The sequence below is a fragment of the Epinephelus lanceolatus genome, chromosome 2 (genome assembly GCF_041903045.1).
Source record: "Epinephelus lanceolatus isolate andai-2023 chromosome 2, ASM4190304v1, whole genome shotgun sequence".
Lineage (NCBI taxonomy): Eukaryota > Metazoa > Chordata > Actinopteri > Perciformes > Serranidae > Epinephelus > Epinephelus lanceolatus.
Genome location: NC_135735.1, coordinates 15,508,471 through 15,535,144, shown reverse-complemented (window position 1 = coordinate 15,535,144; position 26,674 = coordinate 15,508,471). Strand labels below are relative to the sequence as shown.

The 26,674-nt window shown below is 40.6% G+C and overlaps 1 protein-coding gene across 2 annotated transcripts in view; it reads right to left on the bottom strand.

Annotated features, from left to right (window-relative positions):
* pde8a (phosphodiesterase 8A) overlaps positions 1-26,674 on the bottom strand; it is a 67,807-nt gene that overhangs the window by 24,799 nt on the left and 16,334 nt on the right. For both annotated transcript variants that reach the window (XM_033626349.2, XM_078174425.1), the window contains exons 2-4: positions 7,772-7,828; positions 2,765-2,955; positions 10-66 (exon numbers count right to left, since the gene is read on the bottom strand). In XM_033626349.2, the coding sequence (XP_033482240.1) occupies positions 10-66; positions 2,765-2,955; positions 7,772-7,828 (305 nt within the window). The remainder of the gene's footprint in view (positions 1-9; positions 67-2,764; positions 2,956-7,771; positions 7,829-26,674) is intronic.

Below are 26,674 nucleotides of genomic sequence, written 5' to 3'. Positions count from 1 at the left end.
TGTACGTACCTTTTCACAACGGCGACTATCACAGTGTTTTCTGAAGAGTTGAGCGCTCTAATTGACCTGAATGTAAACAGAGGGAGCCTTTTAGCCAGTGAGCAGACTGGTGGAAAAGCCCATGGCATCAAATCAATGTATTTTTCAGTTTTTTCACGCTCCGATTCTCCCAGGCAGGCAGAGCCCAGTGGTGGAGCTCTGTGAGCAGGCCTAGGCCTCTGAAAGAATGCAGTGTACAGGGCCACTCATCCGCCTGTGGTTTCCCCCAGCCAGCGGTCATAAAGGCCCTTTAGTTCCCCATCGGAGCCTGTGCGTGTACACTGAACATATGGATTGGCCAAAATGAATGGGGTTAACATACACGCTGGGCAGGGCAAATGAATGTTTGTAAATGTGTTTTTGGTTTGGGCAGAGGCTAAAGATAGAGGGTGGTATGGGCAGGCACTGCTCATTTCTCATCGACATGACTCCACTAGGTAGCATGCGATGGAAGCTAGTGAGCCCAAAGTGAGCTGGCCATTTACCCCCACACGGAGTCATAACCACATGTGCTACCAAATGTACTGTAACACATGAGTGCTAGAAACAGTCCTATCATGATCATCTGGTCTGGATTATGTCACAGGCCTTGGATGACAGTCACTTACAGAATTTAAAGTCAGTTCATTTGAGTCCACTATATTGGTGATTACCAACCAGGGGGCAGGAAGAAAGACTGTGGAGTGGCTCAACTAATTTGGAAAAAGTTGAAATCACACTTTAATTTTTATAAAAACCACAAATAGAGTGCTGCAGGGATGATGTTTCCTTTTAGGCTGACACAGAAGTTAGTGTTGCCTTAGTAAATCCAATTTTGGAATTATTACAGAAAATAAGCTCTGTGGAAAATAGAAGTTATTGATACACACGACTTTCATGATTTTTTAAGTGTAACTGCATCACCAAGAGTAAAAAGCAAACATAATAAACAAACTACATTACCGTCACATGACTTAATGTTGCCAACACAACAAGGCTGCGTTTTGCGTGATGACATTCTATAGTCTCATTTATCCACTTGTTAGCACCCGACTTTTTTAAAGACACCTAAAAGCTTCAGAATTCACTAGTGGGAGATTTAGTGATGTATTTTGTCATAGAACAAAACATGAAAGTCTCTCCAGCCTGTGTTAACCATCTAACCAAAAACCTATTTAAAAAAACTTCAACTTCAAGACAAGGGGCAACACTCATTTCCAGGTTTTAAGACTCATTCCTGCACTACTCTGTTCAGGCGGCTGTAACACCTGAACACAAGATGTTGTGACAGAGAGTGTGAAAACTGGTAACCAAGCAAGCAGAAAAATCTAAAAAGGAAAATGACTGAAACAGTTAACAAAAAAGTTGGATAAATGGTTAAATAGCTAGCAGTAATTAAAAACTGTCAGGAGTCATTAGCTAAACGTTTAAAACAGTTTGCTAAAAGTACCTGTTAAATGTGTTAAATCATTAAATATTAAAATAGTAAAGTAGTTGATAAATTATTAAAATAGTTCACGTTAGCTAAAGCTAGCTAGTGGATAAATGGTTAAAATGTTTCCCTGAAAGTAATGGGGAAATGGTTTAGATAGTTTTGTTGTAGTAAATGGTTAAAATATTATCATTAGCTAAAGTTAACTAACGTTACTGGATAAATGGTTAAAATAGCTAAAAGTACGGGATAAATGATTAAAATAATTATCTAAAAGTAGATTAAAATAGTTAGTAAAAAATAGTTGATAAATGGTTAAAATAGTTATCTAATAGTAGTGGTTAAAATGGTTATCCAAAAAAAGCGGATCAATGGTTAAAATAGTTAACGTTAGCTAATGGTAGCCATTGGATAAATGGTTAAAACAGCTAATGTTAGCTAACGGTAGCTAGTGGATAAATGGTTAAAATGCAAGTAGAGGATAAATGTTTAAAATAGTTAACTTTAGCTAACTGTAGCTAGTGGATAAATTGTTAAAACAGTTATCTAAAAGTAGAGGATAAATGTTTCAAATAGTTAATGTTAGCTAACGGTAGCTAGTGGATAAATGGTTAAAATAGTTATCTAAAAGTAGAGGATAAATGGTTGAAAAACTTAACGTTAGCTAATGGTAGCTAATGGATAAACTGTTAGAATAGTTATCTAAAAGTAGTGGTTAAAATGGTTATCCAAAAGTAGAGAAAAAATGGTCATAAGAGTTAACATTAGTTTAAGGTAGGTAGTGGATAAATATTTAAATTGTTATTCAAAAGTAGTGGATAGATGGTTTAAGTATTTATCTAAAAGTAATAGATAAATGGTTAAATAGTTAACAATCGTTAAGGTTAAAATACCTTAAAGTAGTGGAAAAATAGTCAAAATAGTTATCTAATAGTTGAGTAAAAGGATTAACTTGTTAAAAGTCAAATAAATGGCTCGACAAATTGAGCTTTGACCTCTCCAGTGGTAATGCAAAAGCAAACTTGACCATGCTAACCTGACAGCTGAATAGGGACAGAATAATTGTATGAAAACAAAAAAAACAATAATTTTTACTTGTGCATAATTAATAGTCTTGAATTCCATCCAGCTTAAAACCAGTTTAGATACATTTAGAACATGATGTGTTGGTAAAGGGGAACTTGGGTTCATCTGACAGGGCTGTGGGGGAACACCAGACACAGAACTAGTCGGGAACCACTGCACTGCATCATTGTAGAAATCCAACATGAAGTAGTAACAAATACATTGATAAGGAGTAGTGAAGTGGCCTACCGGCATAGTGCTTCAGCATCAAAGTGTCTGGAATGTCTGTGGTCAATGATGACAAGGTCATGATGCTTCTCCAAAAAGCATTCAAGAGCTGACTCGGGTGTTCGTGCCATGCTGCACCTGAAGTTGGCCTTCTCACATGCCCAGCAGAAGCCATTACTCTGACTGTCCTCTTTGGCAAAAACTAAAAGTACCTGCAAAAAAGAGAGATGACAAAGCATATGTATCCAACTGAGGAGTTTGTAAAAGTGACCTCTTGCAATGTCACACTACTACTACTACTACTAAAATGTGTTACTTATCAAGAGACAGAGAGGGCTCAGGAAAAGCTATGATATACAAGGATAGTAAATACTCATAGAGAACAAATGAAGACTGGATAAAAACATTGACTAAGAAAAGGCAGGATTTAAAAAAAAAAAAACAACATCAGCAAAGAGGTGTAAACAAACAAATTTGCTAGCATTTTTCGTTTGGTTAGTCACAATTATCCAGTAACTAAAGTGTTTAAAATTAGCTAGAAAAAAGTCACTTCAAATCAATTTTATTTATAAAGCCCAATATCACGAATCATACAGGGCTTTACAGCATACGACATCCCTCTGTCCTTTGGACCCTCACAGCAAATAAGGAAAAACTCCCCCAAAAAATCCCGTTGACGGGGGGGAAAAGCATTTGTTATATAATATTACAGAGTTACAGGGCTGATTGATGTGTAGCTGTGATCTGATGAGGAAAATTGTCATAACTAATCACAAATCATCTGCCTACACCCTGCGCTATAGAACTGGTTGAGTAAGAAAACAAAGCATTGATGCTTCATTGTATCACCAGCTCCGAGTTGTCAAGTCATCATTGGTGCATTCATGCTCATTTGCGCCTGTCGTCCTAATCAGCCTGCAGTGTGGGCGTGACTGTGACCTCAGGCCTCCAGCGGACAGGCCCTGATTGATCAGGCTCTGCTCGTATGCGGGTGCGTCAGAGATTTTATTGTCCACTGCCGTGATCTATGACACAATTAGTCGAGGTGGCCTTGACTGACTGCGGGCCCCTCCCACCGGTCTGCCAAGGCTGTGGCAGAAAGTGCTGCTGCTACTGTCAAACCAGCCATTGAGAGAACGCTCCCTCTCCCTCTGCCAGCATACTTTCATATAACCCCTTACTTGCGTAAATACTGGACCCGGGATTTAGGCCCGCCTCCAAGAGCAGTGCTGCACTAAGAGTAGATTCATGAGTCACTCTCTCAAACAGACGTCATCTCCAACTGTTGGCAGGGAGTAGGATGAACATAAAGAAGGGAAAGTTTGTTCTGCAGTTTTTAAGTTTGCATCACACCTGTAAAATTGAGTTAAGGCACAAAGACCTGACTTTGTCGAGAAAACTAGAGCCACTGTCCGCCACACAATGAGGGGATAGAGGATTTCTCGACAGTTGTCCTTTTGATTCATCCTGATGATTGGTGTGGCTTTATTTAAGTACGCAGCTCCGGGCCTGGAGCAGCGAGCCCTTAAGCCTGCGAGGGGTGTTGCTAATGCAAACCATATTCCACATGAACATTTTCCCTACAAGCGGCAATAAGTGTCCGGGTCATAAATACATCACCACTGAGTCCTGCAGCTATGTTCGGTACGCACAGGGAATTAGATCAGAATTCCACATTGGGATGTTGGTAGAAAAGTCAACATTCCCGCAGAGGTGGAGGAGCGGGGGTAATATAGGCTGAGATAAGGTCTTTTCAGATGCCTGTGCTCAGACGAGACAGACAGGCCTCGCTCTGCAATAACACACCCAGTCGCAACAGATTAAAAAAAAAAAAAAAAAAAAAAAAAAAGTACATTCAAGCACAAATGTTTTTTAAGTGAGGACACACTGTTTATGCTCCAAAGACACAGATGGAAAAGGCAGAGAAAGAGAAAGCAGCAGAGAGACAAAGACAAAAAGAAGGGGGGGGGGGGACTATTCGAAGGGGGTTGCGAACATTTTGGCAGGGTCTGATCGCTCTGTCTAGAAAACATCATTGTTGAAAACAGAGAGGGCCCGGCCAGATCCTGTGAGCCACTGGCCACGAGAAAAGAGGAGGAGTAGAGAGGAGGAGGGCATGACAGGATCAGCTGTGAGTGACAAAAACAGGAAGGGGATATCTCTCTACCTCGTTTTCCTACTGTGGTCACACTGGAGCGCATCAGACAATAAAGCAAAGTCTGCGCGCTTATATGGCATTAAATTACAGGACGTCTAATGTATTGCATTTCAGTGACTGCCATAAAATCATCGTTTCACTAAGTTTAGCGGTGTTATTTATATTTGACTCGAAGAAGCTATGCATTAGGGCTACAGCTAACAGTTATTATCATGATTGTTTAATCTGTGAAATTTAAATTCCCCCTCCAAACACATTTTAAGTACGCAAAAGCACTCTGCTATGATTAATATTTTGTTTAACATAGTTTCCCCACATAAAAAGTAAAGACAAACTCTAAAAAGGGGCTGGAAGCAGATCTACTCTTTCTCCCTCATTGAGAAATTCTGCATCTGGCCTTCAGCCCATCCACCACCACTGCTTGCAGTAGGTTTAGCTTTCTACTTTCTCTAGCTGTGGAGACTTGCGCTAGGTTGACCTGTGAAAGAGCAGTGCACATCAAGATGGCTAACATTAGCTTTAGAGGAAACACTGTAGAGATTAAGCCATTAATGTTTGAGTCTCATGTATCACAATGCTAAATGTAGTTAGTATCTTTTACCTGTTTATGTTGTTTGTTAGCTTTTTAGCTTGTCATTGGCAGTGGCCAACACAGCGTCGCATGTTACAATGTGTTCACATTGCCTCATTGTTTTTACAGAACTACCAGATGTCTCATAACAGTTGCAGAAAAATATATTCCGTCTGGCTCAGACATTTATATTTAGTGTCGAAAGTCCGCTCTGTGCTGGAGGTTTCAGATTTCTTTGCCGGTGTTGTGTTAAAGTCTGTTCCCCAAATTGAATCGTGTTGGACATCAAGCCCTAATAGCACAGGACTAGTTATACCAGGGGACCGCATGAGATTTAGAAATTACTCCCTCACGTATGTGTTTCATGTGGTGCATTGGCACAGGATAAGCAGAGTCCGTACTTTACTCAAATTTACTGACATTATCCCCTGGATATAGCGTCAGGGGCATAGGTGCAGTGCTGCCGAAGCACACCAGCAACGATGCTCTGCTACTTTTTTTCTCCAAGTGAGGAAAATTCAGTTTGCATATTGGTTATCAGGTTGAAAGTTATAGGATTTTTTTAGGGACTTGAAGATCCAGTCATCACTGAAGCGCATGTTATGCAAGAGAGACAACAAACGAAAATTGATTGGTCATAGACGTCATAAAGACACAAGACAAGACGTGTTTAGCAAAATACGATTTGTGGTGGAATTTTTACTTGACAAATCATGGATATGGCAGATTAGCACGGGATTAAGATCACAGACGATCCCCAAAATTATTACAAATTACTAGAGGTCCCCAGGTAATACTAGTCCCCTGTGAATACGGCTTCAGACAGCAACCGCCTTTTGTATTAGTGACAAACCTATCTAGCTTGGCATACGTTTGAATCTCAGATTTTACTGGAATGCAAAGACATCTCCCACTTCAGTCTAGGAACATTAAAACACCTCCAGTGACAAAATTTGCATTAAAATTAGTCAATATAGTCAAGGTCAGACATTTTAGGGGATATAAACAAAAGAAAAACATTTTTCAAAGTCAGTCTTTGAAACATGAGCAAAGTGGCTTGGTTTTTTCAAAAACATGGGAAGAAGGCAATGAGCAAATGACCCCAAAAAAATAGCAAGAAATTAGTAAAAAGAGAAAATATAAAACACGAAAATTGGTTAAAAACAAACAAACATATATATATATATAAATATGTAATAATGATAATTATGAATATAATTTTTCCCTAGCTTTTTAAATATAATTTCCTAAATCTATTAATTTTTTTGAAATTTATGGAACATTTCTCACTAAGTTGCTCATTGCCTTTTCCCCCATGTTTCTGAAATAACTGCACCAACTTACAAGAGGTGCCTGAAACCAGCACAAGAAAAGTGATGCTGCTCCAAGTTTTAAAGGGTTAAGGAAAAAACTGTGGAAAAAGTGCCCATCAGAATTTCTCAAAGCCCAGTGTGACTTCTTCAAATGTCTTTTTTTGTCTAAACAACAGTCCCAAACCCAAAGTGTTCAGTTAACCACAATATCTGTCAAAGAAAAGCAGCAAATCCTCAAATTTGGGAAGCTGGAACCAGAATATTTTTGGCATTTTTGCTTGAAAGATGAATGAAACAATTGATCAATTATCAAAATAGCTGATAATTAATTCTTAGGTCTGCACCGCATCCTTGAAATCAAGATGAAACCAAATGTTTCACTCTCTCAAAACACACTAAAATTTCAAAAAAGCCTACTTTTCCAAGACTCCAAGTTTTCACACAACAAGCAGCAGCACATGCCAAAGGAACAGGCACAGCACCAAACTGTATAATGAACCATTGAACGTCAGAGAATGTCCTATTTGCAGTGACGAAACTGGATCCTCTGTGCAGCTCTTCCATAACATGCATTGTTCATTATGGTATGTTCTTGGTCATAAATGTTTGGCCTTGTTGCCTTGGCAACCTAAGGCGGCATCACACACAATACGTCCATTAACAGTTTTTTTTCTTCCTCTTCTTTGAATGTTTGCATGTGGACTTTTTTTTTCTTTAATCTCTTAGCGAGGTGTGGTATCTGAGAAATTCAAGATTAGTTCTAACTGCAAACAAAAGTAGGTGACATTTCCAAATGCTAATCCTTGAAAAATGCTAGCAAATATTGACAGTCACACCAAGTTTAGCTCCACGGCTCAGCTAAAAGCCCCTAAATGATATGAACATAAACATTTCAGTGGAGCACTTCTGTTGTTCCGTGGAAAGCCTTAATGCATTCAAGCACAGAAGCATCAATCATTCAGATGTTTGGCAATGTTTTACGATACCTGAAGTGGGTCTTTAAATAACTTCATTGGTCCAAATTGCACCTCTGTTAATGTGGTCTGAAAAATAACACAGAAGAAGAACACAGGGATTAGAAACAAAGTCAGAAATGTAATATCTTTATGGTAATTTCATATTTATGTTTTGCTGACATTGGCTTCATCATTGTTTAGGGTCCTACAGACCAAAATCAACCCATCTCTGACCTTATCAAAAGCCAATATGTAGAAAAGTATTGAAGTGGTGACCCTGCTCTTTGCAACAAAACAACCCTGTACATTTAATTAAGGTGACAATATACAGATATAATAATAAAGCAATGTTAAATCACTAAATAAAGAAACAGTTCTTATTTAGACTAGACTAGACTATCACAGGGCTGACACATAGACACAACCATTCACACTCACATTCACACCTACGGACAATTTAGAGTCACCAATTAACCTGCATGTCTTTGGACTGTGGGAGGAAGCTGTAGTACCCGGAGACAAACCCAGGCTGACATGGGGAGAACATGCAAACTCTGCTGTGAGGTGACAACGCTAACCACTGCATCAAAGTGCCGTCCATTTAGGATTTCTAGCCAAAGCTAATTCGTGACCCCTCTTCCTAGTTTGGCCTCTCTGCTTAAAAAGTGCAAATGTTATAATATATCATCATCACTACTATTATATATAATTAACAACATAGTATATTTGTGACATGATGGTAAAAAATATTACAATATTTACAGTTACATGACAATAATTTTACACATGTGTGCACATGTGTAAGTTCCCTAATTCATGGTCATTTACAGTATGTGTATGAGTACAATTTCTGGGTGTGTGATCGCAGCTTTGGTTTTGTTTCAGCCAGTGTTTTACCTTTTCACTCTACGTTTTTAGATCAGTTTGTGTTTTTATTTCTGTTGGTAAAGTTTTCCAAAAATATATAAGCAGTATATAGTACAAGATATTCTTTAACAAAAATCTATTGATGCACAGACAAAGAACTGTTCAATGTGTTATCTGCATAGTGCTCACTATTGTGTTAAGTTACTTAGCCTTTGTTTAGGTTCAGTTCTTCTATCAGTACTGTCATACTGTTTACTGCACTATTTATCTGACAGCTTTAGTTGGGAGTTACTCTACAGATTCAGATTTTAGACAAATAAAATCATCATATATATTGTTACAGATTAAATTGCCAAAAATAAGATAGCTAAAATTAGCTACACCTCTACCAACTACAATAGTAAAATCCTTCTCAGACATTATTCCACAAAAAAACCAAAAGGATGACACAGTCTAACCTAAAAGAACATTTTTGCACCAGAAGTTCTTTTCTTTTATACTTTACATTACAAGTACATTTTGCACTTTTCTGACATTTTCAATGCAGGACTTTTATTTGTAACAAAGCACTTTTTAAATTACAGTATTGCTACTTTTGCTTTAGTACAGGATCTGACTTAGGGTTGACATATGAAATTTTCACTAAAGATCTGTACAATCATGACAGTTTCAAGGTGAGCACCAATTCAGCATCTGACCAAATGTCTCCCTTCTGTTCATGAGTTATGCCAGGAAAGTGTTTTTGCAGAACATTAAGATGTCACAGTGAAGCTGACCTTTGACCTTCTGAAAATAAAATGTCATCACTTTATCATTTTATCATATTAGACATTTGTGTGAAATTTTGGGGCGCCCAGTCGCTCAGTGGTTAGAGCGGGCTTCCCATATGCAAAGGCACTGTCCTTGCCACAGCTCCTATGGGTTTGATTCTAGTCTGTAGCCTTTGCTTCATGTTGTCCCTCGACTCTCCCCCATTCATGATTAAGTCTGTCCTATTAAAGGCAAAAGCCAAAAAAAATTTAAAAAAAAAAGACATTTGAGTGAAAATTTGTCATAGGTTGCATTTGAATTCCTAAATAATGGTAAAGACGTGTTTTGTGAGATCACAGTGACCTTGACCTTTGACCTTCAGCTACCAAATTCAAATCAGTTAATTCTTGAGTCCAAGTGAACATTTGTGCCAAATTTGAACAAACTCCCTCACGGTGCTCTTGAGATACTGCGTTCACAGAATTAGGATGGACCGACAAAACATTTTGCCTCTGGCTATGGCTATCGCTGGCGCAGAGGCATCTTTTACTTGGTTTATTTTGCATTCTGTCTCTTTTTGGCAAATAAATAACACTTGAAATAAATAAGTAGGGAGGTGGAGAGAGTCCGTAACCATAACTATAAAAAATAGTGAAAAGGCAACCAGATGGTGTACGGGGAAGGACGTAAAGCAACAACAGAAAGAAACAGAAATTATTTTAGAGGCACTGAATTATTTACACGTATTATTAAACAAGATATTAATGTTTCATTTTTAAATATGACAAATACCATAAATATTGGTATATCGAGACACCCTTAATCTGAGTACTGGATTTAGAACTCAATTATGGCCACAAATATATTTTTCAGATTGGGGGTTTTGCACGATAAATAAAGTCATTGAAATTAGATGCACCATGACCTGTTACTACAGTTAAATGCTGTTTACGTATTCATGCATACAAAATAATAATCCAATAATATAATCTATACATAGCACCATGAAATGGGCCATTCTACAGTGCTTTCATTGTCTACACATTTTCAGGATCGATTTCACTGCAGATTATTTTTACATTGTTGTAATATTACTTTTACTTAAGTAAAAAGATCTGAATACATCTCTCACCACTGACTGAAACTGCAAAAACAAATGCCTGTAATTTAATTGTAATTTCATTATTTCTAATTCAAGTATACAGTAGAGTTGTAAATAAATAAATAAAAACAGATTTCACACAGACAGGTTTTCAACTCATTACTCTTTCCCTACATGAGCTTACTCTTTTCTGTCTGCAAATAATTTAGCTTCCTTCCTGCTAAATGGAACCCAGCTCAGGGGTTAGTAACCATAGCAACCAAGCCCCTTGCGGACCGCCATCCCTCTAGAATTCCTCTTCTCCGTAAACAATCTACACATGTGAGGAGGAATACAGAGAGGAATTTTAGAGCGTGCTGGGCAGCAGTAAATCACTTCTTGCTAAATTGTAAGCCTTTTTGAAAGCTCCATTGAAACAACAAAGGGGGGGAGAAAAAAAAGCTGATTAGCCCTCGGTCGTAGCCAAATTGACGTCATCATGACACTGGGCCGTTTGTTGAAGCTGTCTGCAAACAAGGAGTAAGGCATCAGGATGGCTACGAGCTGATGCTCTGTGATCATCTGATCTGTCGCAGACACGAGGACGTGGTCGCATGATAGACTCATGTGCACTGGAGAGACAGTATGCAGTGTGCAGTGTGTGTGTGTGTGTGTGTGTGTGTGTGTGGCTGTATAATAGGGGCTAACATATGGAAATGCCACAAGCTCATGCTTTTCCTAGAGGGTCTGACCAAACAAGAGTTTTCCTGTTGTCAGATGTGATTTCAATGACTCTGACCACATGTGTCAGAACAAATAACTTGCTCCTCAGCTTTATTAATTTTGATCAGAGATTCAAACCACCCATTCATTTTCCTGTGGAGGTGAAACAAAACTCTTCTATAGACCACTGCCGGGCAAATGTCACAGATAGTGACCGCGCAAAAAAAAATACACCACACATACTAGAAATCATGTTTCCACTGTCAGTCCAGGCATTAGTTGGTGAGCCAGTTGAGGTCGGGGTCTTGACGTATGGAGCGGGACCGCAGAGCCTCTGGCTAGCTGAGGCCTAGCTGTAGCAGCACACAGCGGTCTGTCTCCATCCAGGGAGACTTCCCTCGCTAACTGACACTGACACAACCAATGCAACTGCAGCTGAGGTTGTGTAACTAGAATAGTCTGCCTGCCTGCCTGCCTGCCGGCCTCAAACACACACACACACACACACACACACACACACACACACACACACACACACACAGAACTGAACCAGTCTGCCAGCCTCTTCGGGCAACGTACTCCTCTTGTACAGTACACACACACTGCAATGAATCACTCAGCCAAGCATTTGCATCCCGCAAACATCATGCTGGCACTCAACCAGAGGCAAACAAAGCAGGGGAAGTGAGTGACCATGTAGGCCAGGCAGGCGAGGAGTACGGACGTGGTGTGTATGCCTACGTAATCCTCGTCCCGCCCTCTTGCTATATGCTGCTGTGTTGTACCGGTCACACTGGGATCTCTCTCCTTCTCTCTCTGTGCGCAGGGCTACTCTTTAATCAGACCAGTTTGTTGAGCAGCAGGACATAGTGCAGACACAGTTGTGCCAGTCTGAGTTGGATGCAATGCATTCTGGTACCTGTACTTTGTCCTGATTCATAGTTTTCTAGTGAAGATGTGTGATAAATCAACATCAGTGACTTTAAATAGAATCATACAGTATTGTGATGACTTGGTTTTATCATCTTATCGTCCTTAAAGTTTCTGTTTTCCAATTAATAATTCAGATCAAGATGTAATTAAAAAAACAACATAATGAATTATTGATGATTTTTCTACCATAATTCATAACAGTGGAGCACAGCTTATTGCTTTGAACATCATTTCTTTAAGTGATTTTGTTTGCATTTGCCATATCAGGATATATATTCTTATTGTTATTGTCATTTTGTTCAGCCATATCGCCCAACCCTGCTGCATTTGTAGATCAGAAATTTCTAGTGTCTAGGGTCAAATTACCCCTCAGTCTGGGACAAAAATGAGCTGTAGGCCCTTGTTCACCCTCTGTGCAGTGTCTCTACTGAAAGGTTATAATGTTCAGTTTTTGTACGGACCCGTTTTAGAGAGGTGTTTATTCAACTTCACGGTAATTTTGAAGGATGTCGATTGTGGTGCTGTTAAATTATGTTTTATTGTACTCATAAAAGCTTAAAGGAAATGGCCACTTTAGAATGAAAATACAGACAGTACTTACTGGTCCAGTGTAGGTTTTTAATCCACAAAACTCGTTCAGGGTATCGGAGGATAACAGCTAGCCGGAATAACAGCTACACTTAAAGTGCATGGAACCCACATTTTGAAAATGTAATAAAACTCTGCTAATGCATTTCAAAAACGTCAGAACGGCTCATCTGTCGTAATCCAAGTACCCTGAAGCCGCGGCATGCAAAATTGACTCGAAAAGATGTGATTTACTCCACTTTTATAGCATAATTTCTCACCATGGTCAGTTAGCCTGCCCTGCAGCCGTGCTGTGTTTACATGGCAATTCGCGTGGGACTAGCTGATGGCTAGTGGTGGTGCTAGTTCTCGAGCCCCGCGCGATGGATGGAGCGATCGATGGATGGATGGATGGATGGATGGATGGATGGACGGACGGATGGATGGACGGACGGATGGACGGACGGACGGACGGACGGACGGAGTTCCAACTCTGGCTATTGAGCCAATTCTATGATCTGACAAACTCAACTGACACGACTGGCTTCGACCTTGAAGAGCTTAATTAAGTTGAACCAACTCCATATTTATCCAAAATTCTGGTGATATTTAGTGGCCAAATTATTTTATTGAAGATATTCCAACTTATTTATTTCAATTCCATCCTACTCGGAAAATATCAAACGTGATTTTGATTTTGACCGACTTCTTATAATAAGTTGTAAACTGACGAAAGCATGTTAGTGTTTTGGAGCAGTGGTTCCCAACTGGTTCAATCCTGAATGGACCACAAATGACCTGATAACATGTTTGTGAAAAACACTTAATTTTTAAGTACACTGAATTTCCGGCACAGAGCTTTTATTTTGAAGTGCCATTTCTTGCTGTAGAGTGACTAATAGACAGAAGAGAGAGACAGTGAACTAACTTGACGACGTGGCCAAATACAAGTATTATGCTGAATATATTAAATTGTGTGGACCTTGAACCAATGACTAAGGAGAAATCTGGACCTCATGGCTGGACCAGTTGGGAACCACTGTTTTAGAGTGTATCGTTTTACCAAGCTGTTGCTAAATAAACTGGCAACTGAGTGTATACGTGTAGTTTGTACAGTATTTAGTCATTAGTTTGTGGTAATTGACGAAAAGCCACACCAAGACAGCGAGGCCTTTCAACTAGATTCTAACTCAGATAATATCGTGTAGGTGTCGTCTTAAAGGCTAGCTTCACATTGTTCTGTCTTAAAACAACACTCACGTTACCGAAACTCATTTCAATCTAATCCAGTTTAGGGTGCAATTATCAAGACCTTTCTCTCTTAAATCCAAACATTTAACAACACAGAGTACCAAGCCCATCCCAGTACTCTCAATTTTCCCAAATTTGAAATATGCACTGATCTGTGAGGATCTCCTTGGAATCATCTCTATGTGAAGAACGCTGTGGTACCAAGGACTGAGTCAGTGATTAAATAAATGCAGCTGATAGCAGACACCTTGATTTTCATAATGATATTGACAAAGAAACTGTACACATAAGGTGGATCAGTCACATAATTGCCAAAGCGTGATTTGTTTAATAAGGTCAGGATTTGAGCTGATACCGATCCGGCGAGCAACTAAATCCCTAAACCTAATTACAACAAGCCAACTGCCACACAGTGAACCTGGAGACTTTGGGCCCTCTGAGGGTACTCTAAGTTCCCGCTTTGCCAGTTTTGCAAGTATCTTTACATGCTGGAATTTAAAATCAAAAGCTCGTGTGTGATTCAATAAAATAACCTTAAAAGTCAATCCCTTGCTGTGAGATGACAGTGTCCAGGCTGACAGCTTCAAACAGTCTGATGTCACGTGACATCGCACCGTTCCTCCCTGTTCAGGCCTATGAGCCCACACCAGAGCTGCTGGGTGTCTACAGTCATCTCCAGCAGCATTCAGGACAGTCTCCAGTCTCCTGCTACTCTCATTCAACACACCTAATGTATTTACATAGCGGAGTTGCCTCTGACCCTATATCCTGCTCCCAGTGTATCCGGCCCTATAGATCTCCTCCTCCTTCTCCTCCTCCTCCTCCTCCTCTTCTCCTCCAGCCCACCAGCTTTTCTGTCTCAGACTAACACACACACAAACACACACACACATACACACACTAAACCATACACACTGGGAGAGTGGCTTTCCACTAAAGTGAAAAACAGGAAATTGGATGACATTGTTCGGTGCGCCGACGTCAGCAGTGAGAGATAGAAAGAGTAAACAGCTTCCTCCACCCCAGAGCTGGGACCAGGATGCAGGGAATCTTGGGATGCCTGCCCCTACTTGCTCTTCTTAGGAAAACGTGCACGGCTGTCCACAATCTTCTGATCCCTCATTTTGAAAGAGCTCTCTCCGGCTAACGTGTTCCCTCTCTGCCCCCGACTCTCTGATACCACTTCTTCTTCTTCTTCTTCTTCAGTTCGTCCCTCCTTAAAACTTCTCCACATGTGGTTAAATAAAGTATTATATGCAGCGCTGATTACACTACACCAACATTAGCAGAGATCAGCATTTCCTCCTCAGAAGAAGTCAAAGTGTTGGCGTGTGTTTGTGTATGTGTACATGTGTGCCGGTCTAAAAGTGTGAATCAAATGGAGATGAATCAATGTTCTTCATTAGGTCTGATTAGAGGGGAGCAGCCCCAGCCACAGGTGTGGACGCACACTATGTACCAGACAGACAGACAGACAGACAGTCAGACGCACTAACTCTCACACACACTGAGCTAAGTGATGGGCTAAATGGCACTGAGTGACACATCAGCCTCACCACACGCTGAGCCACTCAGATAGTAGTGCTCGCTGCCCATGCTGTGTGTGTTACATCAAAGAGAATAATTCACTTTCATGTGTGGCCACTTACATTCGCTGCCCATAGATCTGCTCCGAAGCCATCAATAACAATAGGGTTTCAAACCTGCGACAAATCAATGACCGGCCTGGCAAACACCTCTCCAAATTCAGTTAAACTAAATTAGTTTCAACTCACTTTAAAGGGACAGTTCACGCTCCAATCAAAAATACATATTTTCTACTCTTATCTGAGGTGCTATTTATCAGTCTGGATGGTTTTGGTGTGAGTTGGCTGAGTGTCAGCTGTAGAGATGTCTGCTTTCTCTCCAATATAACAGAACTAGATGGCTCTCAGCTTGTGGTGCTCAAAGTGCCAAAAAATAGATCTGAAAGCACAAATCATGACTTGTTAACTCGAGATAATCTGCAGACCTTGCTGTGAGCAGTTTCATGTAGGAACTATTTTCTTTCTACTGAACTACACTCACCAACTGCATCACTGCACAGAGGGAAGCAAACAACTACTGCGAGATCACCAAGCACCACTGAGCTATCCAATGTTACAGCTCAGCTGAAGAGGACGGCATTAATGTTTACATCTTGTGCTGTCACAAGCATCTTGTCCATGAGTAGATGCACGCTTCCTTCTGTGCAGTGCTATAAAGAAAATAGTTCCTACACAAACTGCTCACAAAAAGGTCTGTGGATTATCTTGAGTAACCGGGTCATGATTTCTGGAAAGAGTCATTTTACTTTTGGCACTTTAAGCACTGCAAGCCGAGTGACATCTACTTCCATTATATTCATGAGAAGGCAGACATCTCTACGATATCCGATATCTCTAACACTCAGCAACTCACACCAAAGTTTGGCAGCCCCTCTCCCAAAAAGTCCATAATGCTTTGATGTGTCAGCTTTTCATATCTTCAACATCTTGGTGTCTCTGCACCATCATTGCAGCCGGGGAATGACTGTGTCGGAGAAAAGTGGCACTTTCTAATGTGAAAAATCACCAATAAAAGCTTCTAAACACAAACGGACCAGCAGGAATGTGGTATGAGGTTGGGGAGAAATTTACAACATCGGCAGCCAAGATTACATGTTTCCCTGACTTTAGCATGTAGCGACCTGTAGCGGTGTAGGCTATGCAATGTGGCTACATGCTACATGCAAACATTAAAACTGTGCACATAAAGAAACGTCACAATGTCACGATCTGACGTAATTTTGAAACCAGAGTAGAAAAAAAGGTTTGCAACAGAGTATTCAGACTGGTCTGAGGCCTGAGGTTTTTGCTCACAGGAATTTATTTTTACATCAGTTACCTCATTATTTGAAAAATTTCCCAAGTTTAATATGAACATCTATTGACGTAATATTATATATATATATATATATATATATGACAAAAAATAAGGAAATGTATAATAGGTTCCCTTTAAAGACTACAAAATTTAGTCTAGGGGGCGGCGCTAGTGAGCAACACATGGATTAGACGGTTTTCTGAGAAGCTTCACTCTCGCTAAAAATCATACTTATAATCCACACTTGCTCCTTTAATGCCCAACTATGAGCAGCTCTGGAGGAAACGTCACTTAAGGAAAGCCTACAAACCCAAAACCAGCTTCCAAGAAAGAAGGCAAAGCTTCTTTTGCTGGTGAAGAAGACGAGGCTGCTAACAGTCAAGCCAAGTTAGCTTGCAGCTCCAACTTTAGCACTAGTGAGCAGCCCACCCTGGCTAACATCTTAGCTGCTATCGGAAAACTAGAGGAAGACATGAACACTAGATTCAACTCTTTGGATTCATAGCTACATCTAGTCCAAACCTCCCTGACCGACCACGCCACACGCATCGCTGACCTAGAGGGGTGTGCAACCAACCATAAGTCCCGTATCACGGATCTCGAGAAGCGGTGTGAGGAGCTGATGGAAATCGACTACAAAATTTAGCCTTTTTGGTTTCTAGGTCGAACTAATCAGATGCACCATTATTTCATCATCTCCAAACCCCCTTTGGTTTTTCAGCCCAGTGGGAAGCAAATGATGATAAAGTGGCAATGTGATGATTATGTGCTAGAATTCAGAGCTGAATGTGTTGGTATTTTTCAGTAATCTCTCAGCAGGGATTTCATATTGCTACTTACTTGTCAAGATAATTTCTCATATATGGCCAGCGATGGAATTTATTTAATCCCCTGTATGATTGAGTATATAAAACCAGTGCTTGAGTACACAGCTGCTGTAGGAATCACACACATGGTCAGTGATTAAGCCCAGACTGCAGAAGTCAAGACACTAATACAACTTCCCACGTTAGCAGCACTTCCTTTCCTTCCACGTCTTCCCTGTATTTTCCCGCACATTGCTTTCCATTGCTCTCAGAGCCACACATTCACCTACATGCAGGGGCTCACACACAACAACACTCTTGTCATTGTTACCTGAAGTTTGTTATACACACGCTTTATCTCTTTCTCTTCTGTAATGACTTACAGATGTATTTCACTGCTGGAAAGATGGTCTTTTCACAAAACTGAGCTGTCTATGTAGCAGAGAGATGCAATTACTTTTAAGATTGGTGCTACATGACCAGAGAAAACAGGGTGAGAAATACGCAACGCAGTAACAAAATCTTCGCTCATATTTGATCCGCACTGCACTCTCTTTCCGGTTTCACTGCCATACCATTGGCATCCAGCAGCAGTTGCTCTCTTTTCTGTATTAACCATCGAGACAGAGCGTATGTAAGTCCCGCCCCCACTGGAGGGGAAATCAATTCATTCATCTCCATTGACTTTACATCTGTTAGCAAACAACACAAAAATACATAAAAGCTGCTTTGTGGTGTGGTGTTCTTTACATCGGAGCGACTGTAATGATTCACAATTTCCCCGCAGGGATCAATAAAGTATAAAGTATTGCTCTGCCATCATGGTTAAGAATCCATTACTAAGTTTTAACAAGATGCCGAACCAAAATGTGCCTACGTGCAGCAAGCATTTTTTCTAATTTTGGCCAGACAAGCTGTAGAAGCTGAATCTATCCAAGCTATGTTATGCCTGGTTTTGATCGCTGTTAGCTTAAACAATGCCCCGACCTGGTGATTCACTCAAATAGTTGTAAGTATTAAAGTATGTCACCACTGGCCAATATTAAGTTTGTCAATTTAACTTTTCCTCTCTCCTAGACATAATCCTTTGAAATGTTTATATCTAGTGTTTTTAGTGAGCTATGGGCATTCAATTAGCGTTTCAAGCCCTTGGTTGCATATTCTGGTGCTGATAGTTTCCCCCCTGGTGGCTGTAGTTTTCCGAGTAGCGCTCTGTCTTTATGTACCCTTGAACTCCTACATCGACTACCTCAGACTTGACACTGTACAAAGATTCATAAGCAACCCTACTTTACTCATCATCCAGACTGGTGACCTGTTGTTGTTGCTGTGTTACTGTTACCTAGTTTTTCTATTTAGTATTTATTTTATTTTATATTTACTGGACATTTGCATTTTCTGCTATTTTAGTCCTGGTATGTTGCACTGTTTTATCTGCACTAAAAATAAATAAATAAAATAAAATAAATAACGTTCTGTCTTATCTTATCTTATTTTATCTTATCTTAGTTTTACTGTTTGATTTCAGTTTTTCAGCCACCATTGACACAATACAGGAAACAGAACGGTGCCAACTCTGTGTTCACAAACTTCACAAACAGGTAAGAGGTTACAGAAAGCACTGCCCCCCCCCCGCCTCGATCCGCTTTTATACTCTATGCGTCTGTGGTGGCAGCAGGTGTGCAAAAATGAGGAAATACAATATGTAATTCAAGCAGCAGCCCAAGAGCCAGCGAAAATCAAACAGCAAATAAGATGGGGAGCATCATCAACATAGTCCATTTACAACAGTTTCCCACATTGTTCTGATACAAAGCGGGTTGAAAAATGGCAACTTATATCTTTAACAGCAGTGGAAATGCACAGAAGACTGAAAAGTGTTTAATAAAACAAACAGGAATGTCTGAAGATACAATATTTCTACCTGGTGTCATTATTGCTTTAACACTGTATCCCCACCCCCCCACCCCCCTAAATAAAACCATCTAACATGTTAATGTAATTGCAGTTCATCTGTTTAGAAAATATCTGCAGCTGCGTGTGTGCTGGCTCTGTCCACATGTCTTATCCATGGTGACCAAGCCCACAGTCAGCCAGGCAGAAGACTTTAGTTGAGTCACTGGCATGGCTGAGGGAAACTAGGCCACTGTGGATCGGTTTGTCCCAGAACATCCTTACTTTCTCTGTATTTCTATCTCTGCCTCTCCCTCTCTCTGTGTGTGTCTGTCTGTGCGGTGGAACGCACTACAGAGGAGAGACCAGCCCCCTGGAACAGCCACTACAATATCCTGCAAAGAACATGGTATAAAAGGAGTATTAATTTAATTTAATGTCAAAAACTAGATTCAACTCAATGTTCTTTTTTGTCATCTAATCTTTCAGCTTTTTTCCCCCTTGTTATTCAATGTGTGTCAGATGCAATGTCATGAGATGAACAATGTTCCTCCTTTCATTTTCTGTGACAACTGTTTGACTGTGTGCACATGACAGGAGAGAACAACTGGCTGCATTTTACATGAACTCATCTTCTTTTAGTCTCCTTTAATGATTGTTATCTTTCCTATTGGTACATTCCTACAGTATGTATACATTTTCTTTCACTACATAACCCTTCATCTGTAATTGTTTTAGTGCTCTGCTTGCTTTTGAATGGAATATGATTTGAGCTAGGGCTACAGCTAATGATTACTTACATTACTGATTAATCTGTCTGTTTTTTATGTGATTAATTGAGTCTATAAAATGTCAGAAAACAGTGAAAAATGACAATCATAATTTACCAGAGTAAACAAGTTGTTTACAGTTCTATAAATTAAAGTAAAGCAGCAAAATACTTGTGACTCTTTATGGTCCTTGAAAATATGGCTTCAATAATTTATTAATTGTCAAAACTGTTTTTCAGCTAATAAATTAATTGATAAATTAACTAAGTCTTCCAGCCCTACTCTATTATTATTATTATTATTATTATTATTTATTATTGTTACTGTTTTTAACATTACTTTTCTCTAAGAAACGTCATCTGCAGAGATGTTTTATTGCATTTCCACAAACAATGTAAAATCATCACATATGCACTTATTAACGTAACTTTTTTTAAATTATATTTTTCAAAGTGCTTTATATATATATATATATATATATATATATATATAAAATTACAATAAAAAAGCAATCACATAAGCCACTGCTGATGAGGATAAGCCCGGGGCAATATAATAAAAAATAATTAAATTAAAAATTAAAACAAAAATCACAATATAAGACCACTTTTCAGGGCTGGGGATTTCTACTGGGCATCGTGATAAAAAGCAGGTCAGTGATAACAAACAGAGACAGAACATTTTGCAATAATACATAATATCATCACGCCATTCTCTTAATCCCAAATACTAACTGAACACTGAGGTACATGACCCCACTGAGGTCCCAGTATGTGTCCCTCTGGGAACATGAATCCGATATGTCGATAGTAAAACTCACGAAATACCACTACATGCTTAGTTACTGCTTTTTTATATAGCTATCTAAAGTCTACAAGGATATCGCCACAGACACAGCCTAGACACAGACACAGACATACAATCTCCAGCTTTTTGTGCGACTGCGACTTCATATCATATCACAGGATTGACACACGGTTACGCCATGTAAACCCACACATAAAATCCATCATGACGTCACATCTGGAATGCACCTATCATTCGGGGGCAATATGGCCTGCAGTGTAAAAATCTGAAAGTGGTGGCTTCATGTCTAGTATTGCTCCCCAGTGCTCACATATATGTTCCACTTTTCCTTTGAGGTGCATGAGAGAAACACTATGGCACTCTGGGATTATTCACATCTTTCTAAACTAACATCGCAGAGAAAAGAGACAGTCTGTTCCTGGTGTGTAGTGTTACCTCAAGAGCCCAGTGGTTACTGGCTTAAAGGGTCAGTTCCCAAAATCAAATATATATATTTTTCCTCTTACCTGTGGTGCAATTTAGTTTTGGTGCGAGTTGCCAAGTGTTGGAGATATTGGTCGTAAAGATGTCTGCCTTTTCTCCAATATAATGGAACTAGATAGCTGTTGGTTGAAAGTGGCTAAAAAACAAATTTGAAAAGCTCAACAGCAATGTCTCTTTCCAGAAATCACGACTCACTTGCTAGAGGTAATCCACAGACCTTGTTGTGAGCAGTTTAATGAAGGAACTATTTTCTTTCTGGTGAACTACACCTGCTAACCATGTCACTGCGCAGAAGTCAGCATGGATGTATTCATGGACAAGAGGCCCATGCTTTTGACATGATGTAAAGATTAATGGCGTCCTCCATGGCTAAGTTGTAACATTAGCGAGCTTGGTGGTGCTAGGTAAGCTTGCAGTAGATGCATGCTTCACGTATCACTGCACAGAAAAAAAAAGGGGTGCATGTCCTTTTAAGCCCCACTCCCGAAAAGCTCAGTCTGCTCTAAATGGTCAGCATATAAACCATCATTGCAAACAGGTAATGGTTGTAAAAGCGAGGAAAGCGGCACATTTTAACATAAAAAAAAAACACCAATAAAAGCCCTGAAACACAACTGGACATGTTCCAGCAGGAATACGATCTAAAATCGGGAAGAAATTTACGACATCAGCAAACAAGATTACATGTTTCCCTGACGCTAGCACGTAACTACATGTAGCAGTGTAGGCTACGCAATGCCTTTCCAGAAATCATGTCCTGGTTACTGAAGATAATCCACAGGCTGTGTTATGAGCAGTTTCATGTAGGATCTATTTTCTACCAAACTACACCCACCAACTGCATCACTGCGCAGAAAGAATCGTGCATCTACTCATGGACGAGATGGCTCATGGCTGCCTTCTTGGCTGAGCTGTAATGTTAGCTAGCTCGGTGGTGCTAGGTGAGCTAGCAGTAGATGCACGCTTCCCTCTGTGCAGTGATACGTAGAGGAAAAATAGCTCCTACATGAAACTACTCACGACAAGGTCTGTGGATTATCTTGAGTAACCAGGTCATGATTTCTGGACAGAGACATTGCTGTTGAGTTTTCAAATGTATTTTTTTATTTCAGCACTTTGAGCACCACAAGCTGAGTGCCTTCTAGTTCCATTATATGTGAAGGAAGGAAGACATGTTGGCAACTCACACCAAAACAATCTAGACTGATAAACAGCACTACAGGTAAGAGGAATAATATGCATTTTTAATTTGGGGTGAACTGTCTCTTTAAGCTCTTGTATGTTAAGTAACAATGAGTCAAGGTAAGTGAATGATATGATGGCTACACACACTGCTGCCATTTGTTGTACACAGAACACACATCAAAAACACACAATGAAGAGAGAAACACAGCAAGCTGAGGTTTCTCTTAGTGAGGTATTATAAGCTACTGATGCACGTGTCTTCCACACGCCGTCCCAAATACAGCAATTTCTAATCAGTCACGCATAAAAGCCCCCACACACATACACATTGTCTTTCGTGCAGCGCTTCCAGAGTACGCCCTGACCTTTATTCTGTCTGCGGTGACATCTCTCCTACCTCACCAGATAGTGCGGAAATTCAAGCATACGGGAATGCACATACACACGCAGAGGGAAGACACCGAGTAACTCACAGGAGACTGAACTTGTCCTGGAATTCAGTCCCAAACGCCCTTGAATGACGTCCATGGTTTAAAAATACAGAGTTTGCAGAAAATGGATAGGTTACTTCATCCTTGGTGACCTGTCCCTGTTTCTCACTGGTGTTTCCACACCTTCCAAGCATCGCCTCAGATATCACACAAAAAAAGACATCACACGTGAGCTGACTGCTGTGGTGCAGTTTTTTACAGTTCAACAAAGAAATATGAGAAATGGATATTTAAGCCTGTACACAAGAGCGGACACTCAAAAGAGCAGAGTCAGAACACCAGGATGCAACGTTTCATCCTGCTCCTACAGAGAAAATCTGTTTATAGTTTTCACAAAAATAAAATGTGTATTTGGATTATATTTGTTTGCGTGTGACATCAGAGTACATGCTGCATTCCCTGAGCCCGTGGCGCTGCCTAGGCCTGCTTGCATGCCCTGTGTCCATAGTGGCGCGAGTGTGTATGTGATCTGTGCGTCACTGTGCCAAGGAGAGTAACTGAGGCCTGGCAGTGGAGCAGCTCCTGCCGACAGGCCAAGTGACGGGGGTAAGAGAGTGTGCTCAGAGCCCTCACACGCTGGCCTACAGGGATCTGTGAAGACGAGCAGGAGCAGAGGGGAGGGCCACTCTCGTTAAACACGGAGAGGAATACATACTGTTCACCACGTCGCTGCATGTGAGCTAACTGCCAAACTACGATGATGAAACTGAGGCTGGGATTTCTGAGGTTTCATTTCAAAAGACAGACGATATATTAATGAGATACCCTTGACTTTTATGCCTCTCCCGTGGCTGTGTTTATATTTTGTCTTACTTCTCCCAATTTCCCTCTTCACCTTTAAAATAACTTGTATGAACGTTGTAGCTGTAATGTGTCCAATCTGGGGCCCTGACCACTTTTGTTATCTGATTTTAAGGATCCAACAGCAATACGAGCAAACTCCAACTTTTGAATCTTAGTGGGAGATCTCCTGAGCCTGTATGGTGATGAAAGGCAGCCTCTAGAGACGACATGGCAGCAAGCATGCCTGGTTAAAGGGGTAATGCAGCCATTTATTACTGTACTTGCATAAAGTTGTAAGACTGAAAGGGATATCAACGATTAACCATTGACAGAGAATATTTTTGACCGGTAAAACCTAATGGTAAATGAACTAGCACTCACCTTTCAAGTCTTCCGACCTCTAAAACACTAAAGAGTCACATTTACCCATTTACACACTGGTGGCAGAGGCTACCATACATGGTGCCGCTTGCAACAAAGCTTAGACATTCACACACCGATGGAACAGTGGGTGCAATTTGGGGTTCAATATCTTGCCTAAGAATACTTTGACATGTAAACCTTGGGAACTGAGGATCAAACTGCAGATCTTCTGATTAGTGGACGACCTGCTCCACCTCCTGAGCCACAGCCGGCCCTTGATTCTGCTACTCCTCAGTTTACTGCACTGCGCTCATTTAGCAAATACCGCTACTAATGCCATCCCGACCTGTGGAAACATGATGGCCAACCTGTGGTCTCCCCCAGCTCACCGCTGAGAGTATGTGGCTCAATTTTGAGCTCTAAACCCCTTTTAGCTTTGTTAAACAGGTTTATGTCATCACTGTTAGCTCTGTTAGCACCATAAGCCGTATCAGGGTGGCTTGTGGTAGGGCTACCTGAGGGACACTGGAGGGTGCTACCATGTTTCCCCAGCAATGCAGTCTCAGTGGCGGTACCAGTGATAATCATGAATGAGTGCCGCCACTAGCTAGCTTTCACCCAACCCCCGTGATGCGCAGTTCAGAGCAGCCAATGCTAACGTCGGCTAACCAGTGGGGAACAGAGGGTGTGCAGTGGGCACATGTTAACCTTTAACCTGGCTAGACGGGTGTCTGTCAGCAAAGCCAACAGACAAAAAATAATAGGCAAGACATTTACATCACAAAACATTTAGATTTTACCACCTTTAAATGGATAGCGCTTTAAAATGCAGAGCTAAAGTTCACTGAGTCAAAGGAGCGCCAGACTAATAGGAAAGGCCTCTTGTATTTCGCTTTTTTTCTTAAACATTCACCAGTTTGTTACCAGTTAATGGGTGTTGGGCTATCAAAAGAAAATTTAATCAAAACAGACATCCCTTACACAGCTAAAGAAAGGAAACGTCAAAATCAAAGCAGCAGAGGCCAAGTTATCCCATTTATAGTGCCTAGCATAGGTCAAGCTCCCAAAATACCAGATACTACATTTCCCATGTTGCAACAGCATCTTTCATAAGACCTTCCCTGCCTCCCAAATGCAACGTCATTAAAATCCCACACCTCCAATTTGTAACACAGGCTTTCTGTTATCTAATGATTATATAATCAAATTTAAAGTCTTAAGCTTGAGCCAAAAACAATTGATGGAGTGTGTCTTTAAAAGGAATATAAACATGGCATCCACTGTTTCTACAACCAGTGAGTGTAAATTAATTAAAGACAGAAGAGATCCTCAAGAAGCTGAGCACTTTCTCCAATGTTCACCTTCAAGGTATTTCTGTCCTTATCCAGATTACCCTGAAATCCCCGTAAGACCTTGGCAATCCTAAGCCATCCAGGGCTCTGGGGCAGCCCCTTACTAAAACCTCCTCCTCTTCCTCTGCCCCCAGATGCCTCTTTCTGCACCACTGTTACTGCACGCCTACATACTGGGCTGTTTCATTTTCCCTTTTATTCACTCCCAAATAACACCCCCATTTTACTGTACATAAATGCACCAAATAATACTTATGATCATGTCTTAATAGTTTTCTTTCCATGTGCTCCCCTGTGTTTATTAGCTATAAATGCTAAAACTTTTTCTCCTGAGTGTCATTTGCACTGTGACCCACGGGCAGCTGCTGATCAACCGGCGTGTAGTCCGCATTCTCCTTCCTCTCTGAGCTCATTCCAGGTAAGGTCAAAGGCCAATAAAGCAAAAGGACAAGCTAAAGGAGCTTGAGAACTCTAAGTGGGACACTGCCTCGTCCAGTGACACTACAGCGTACTGTAATCTTACCGGGAACCTTTCCATTGCAGTCAGCCACTCCTGTTTCTCAGTCCAACCAAATACATAACAACAAGACAACAAGACAAACAACAAGATAAACCAGAAGTCCGTCGGGCTTGAATAAGAGGTCATTAGCGTAACTTTGCTGCCAGAGCCATACCCAACTGTACAATCTTAATTACCTCGCCAGCCCTGTGGCCTAAAGAGAGGATTAGAATTAGTAATACGCCCACGACGGCCGCACCACCCCTGCTCTATCTGCAACTCAGCGTGGCTCCACCTCTCAACGACAGCTTAGATGTTTTTGGAAAATATCAGACACGGTTCTCCGGAGCTCTTCAGATGGCTGCAAGAGCATTAGATAATCACCAGACTCCCCCCCTCTCTTCACCTGCTAAAACAGGAGCACTGATGTCACCGTTGCATGAGGG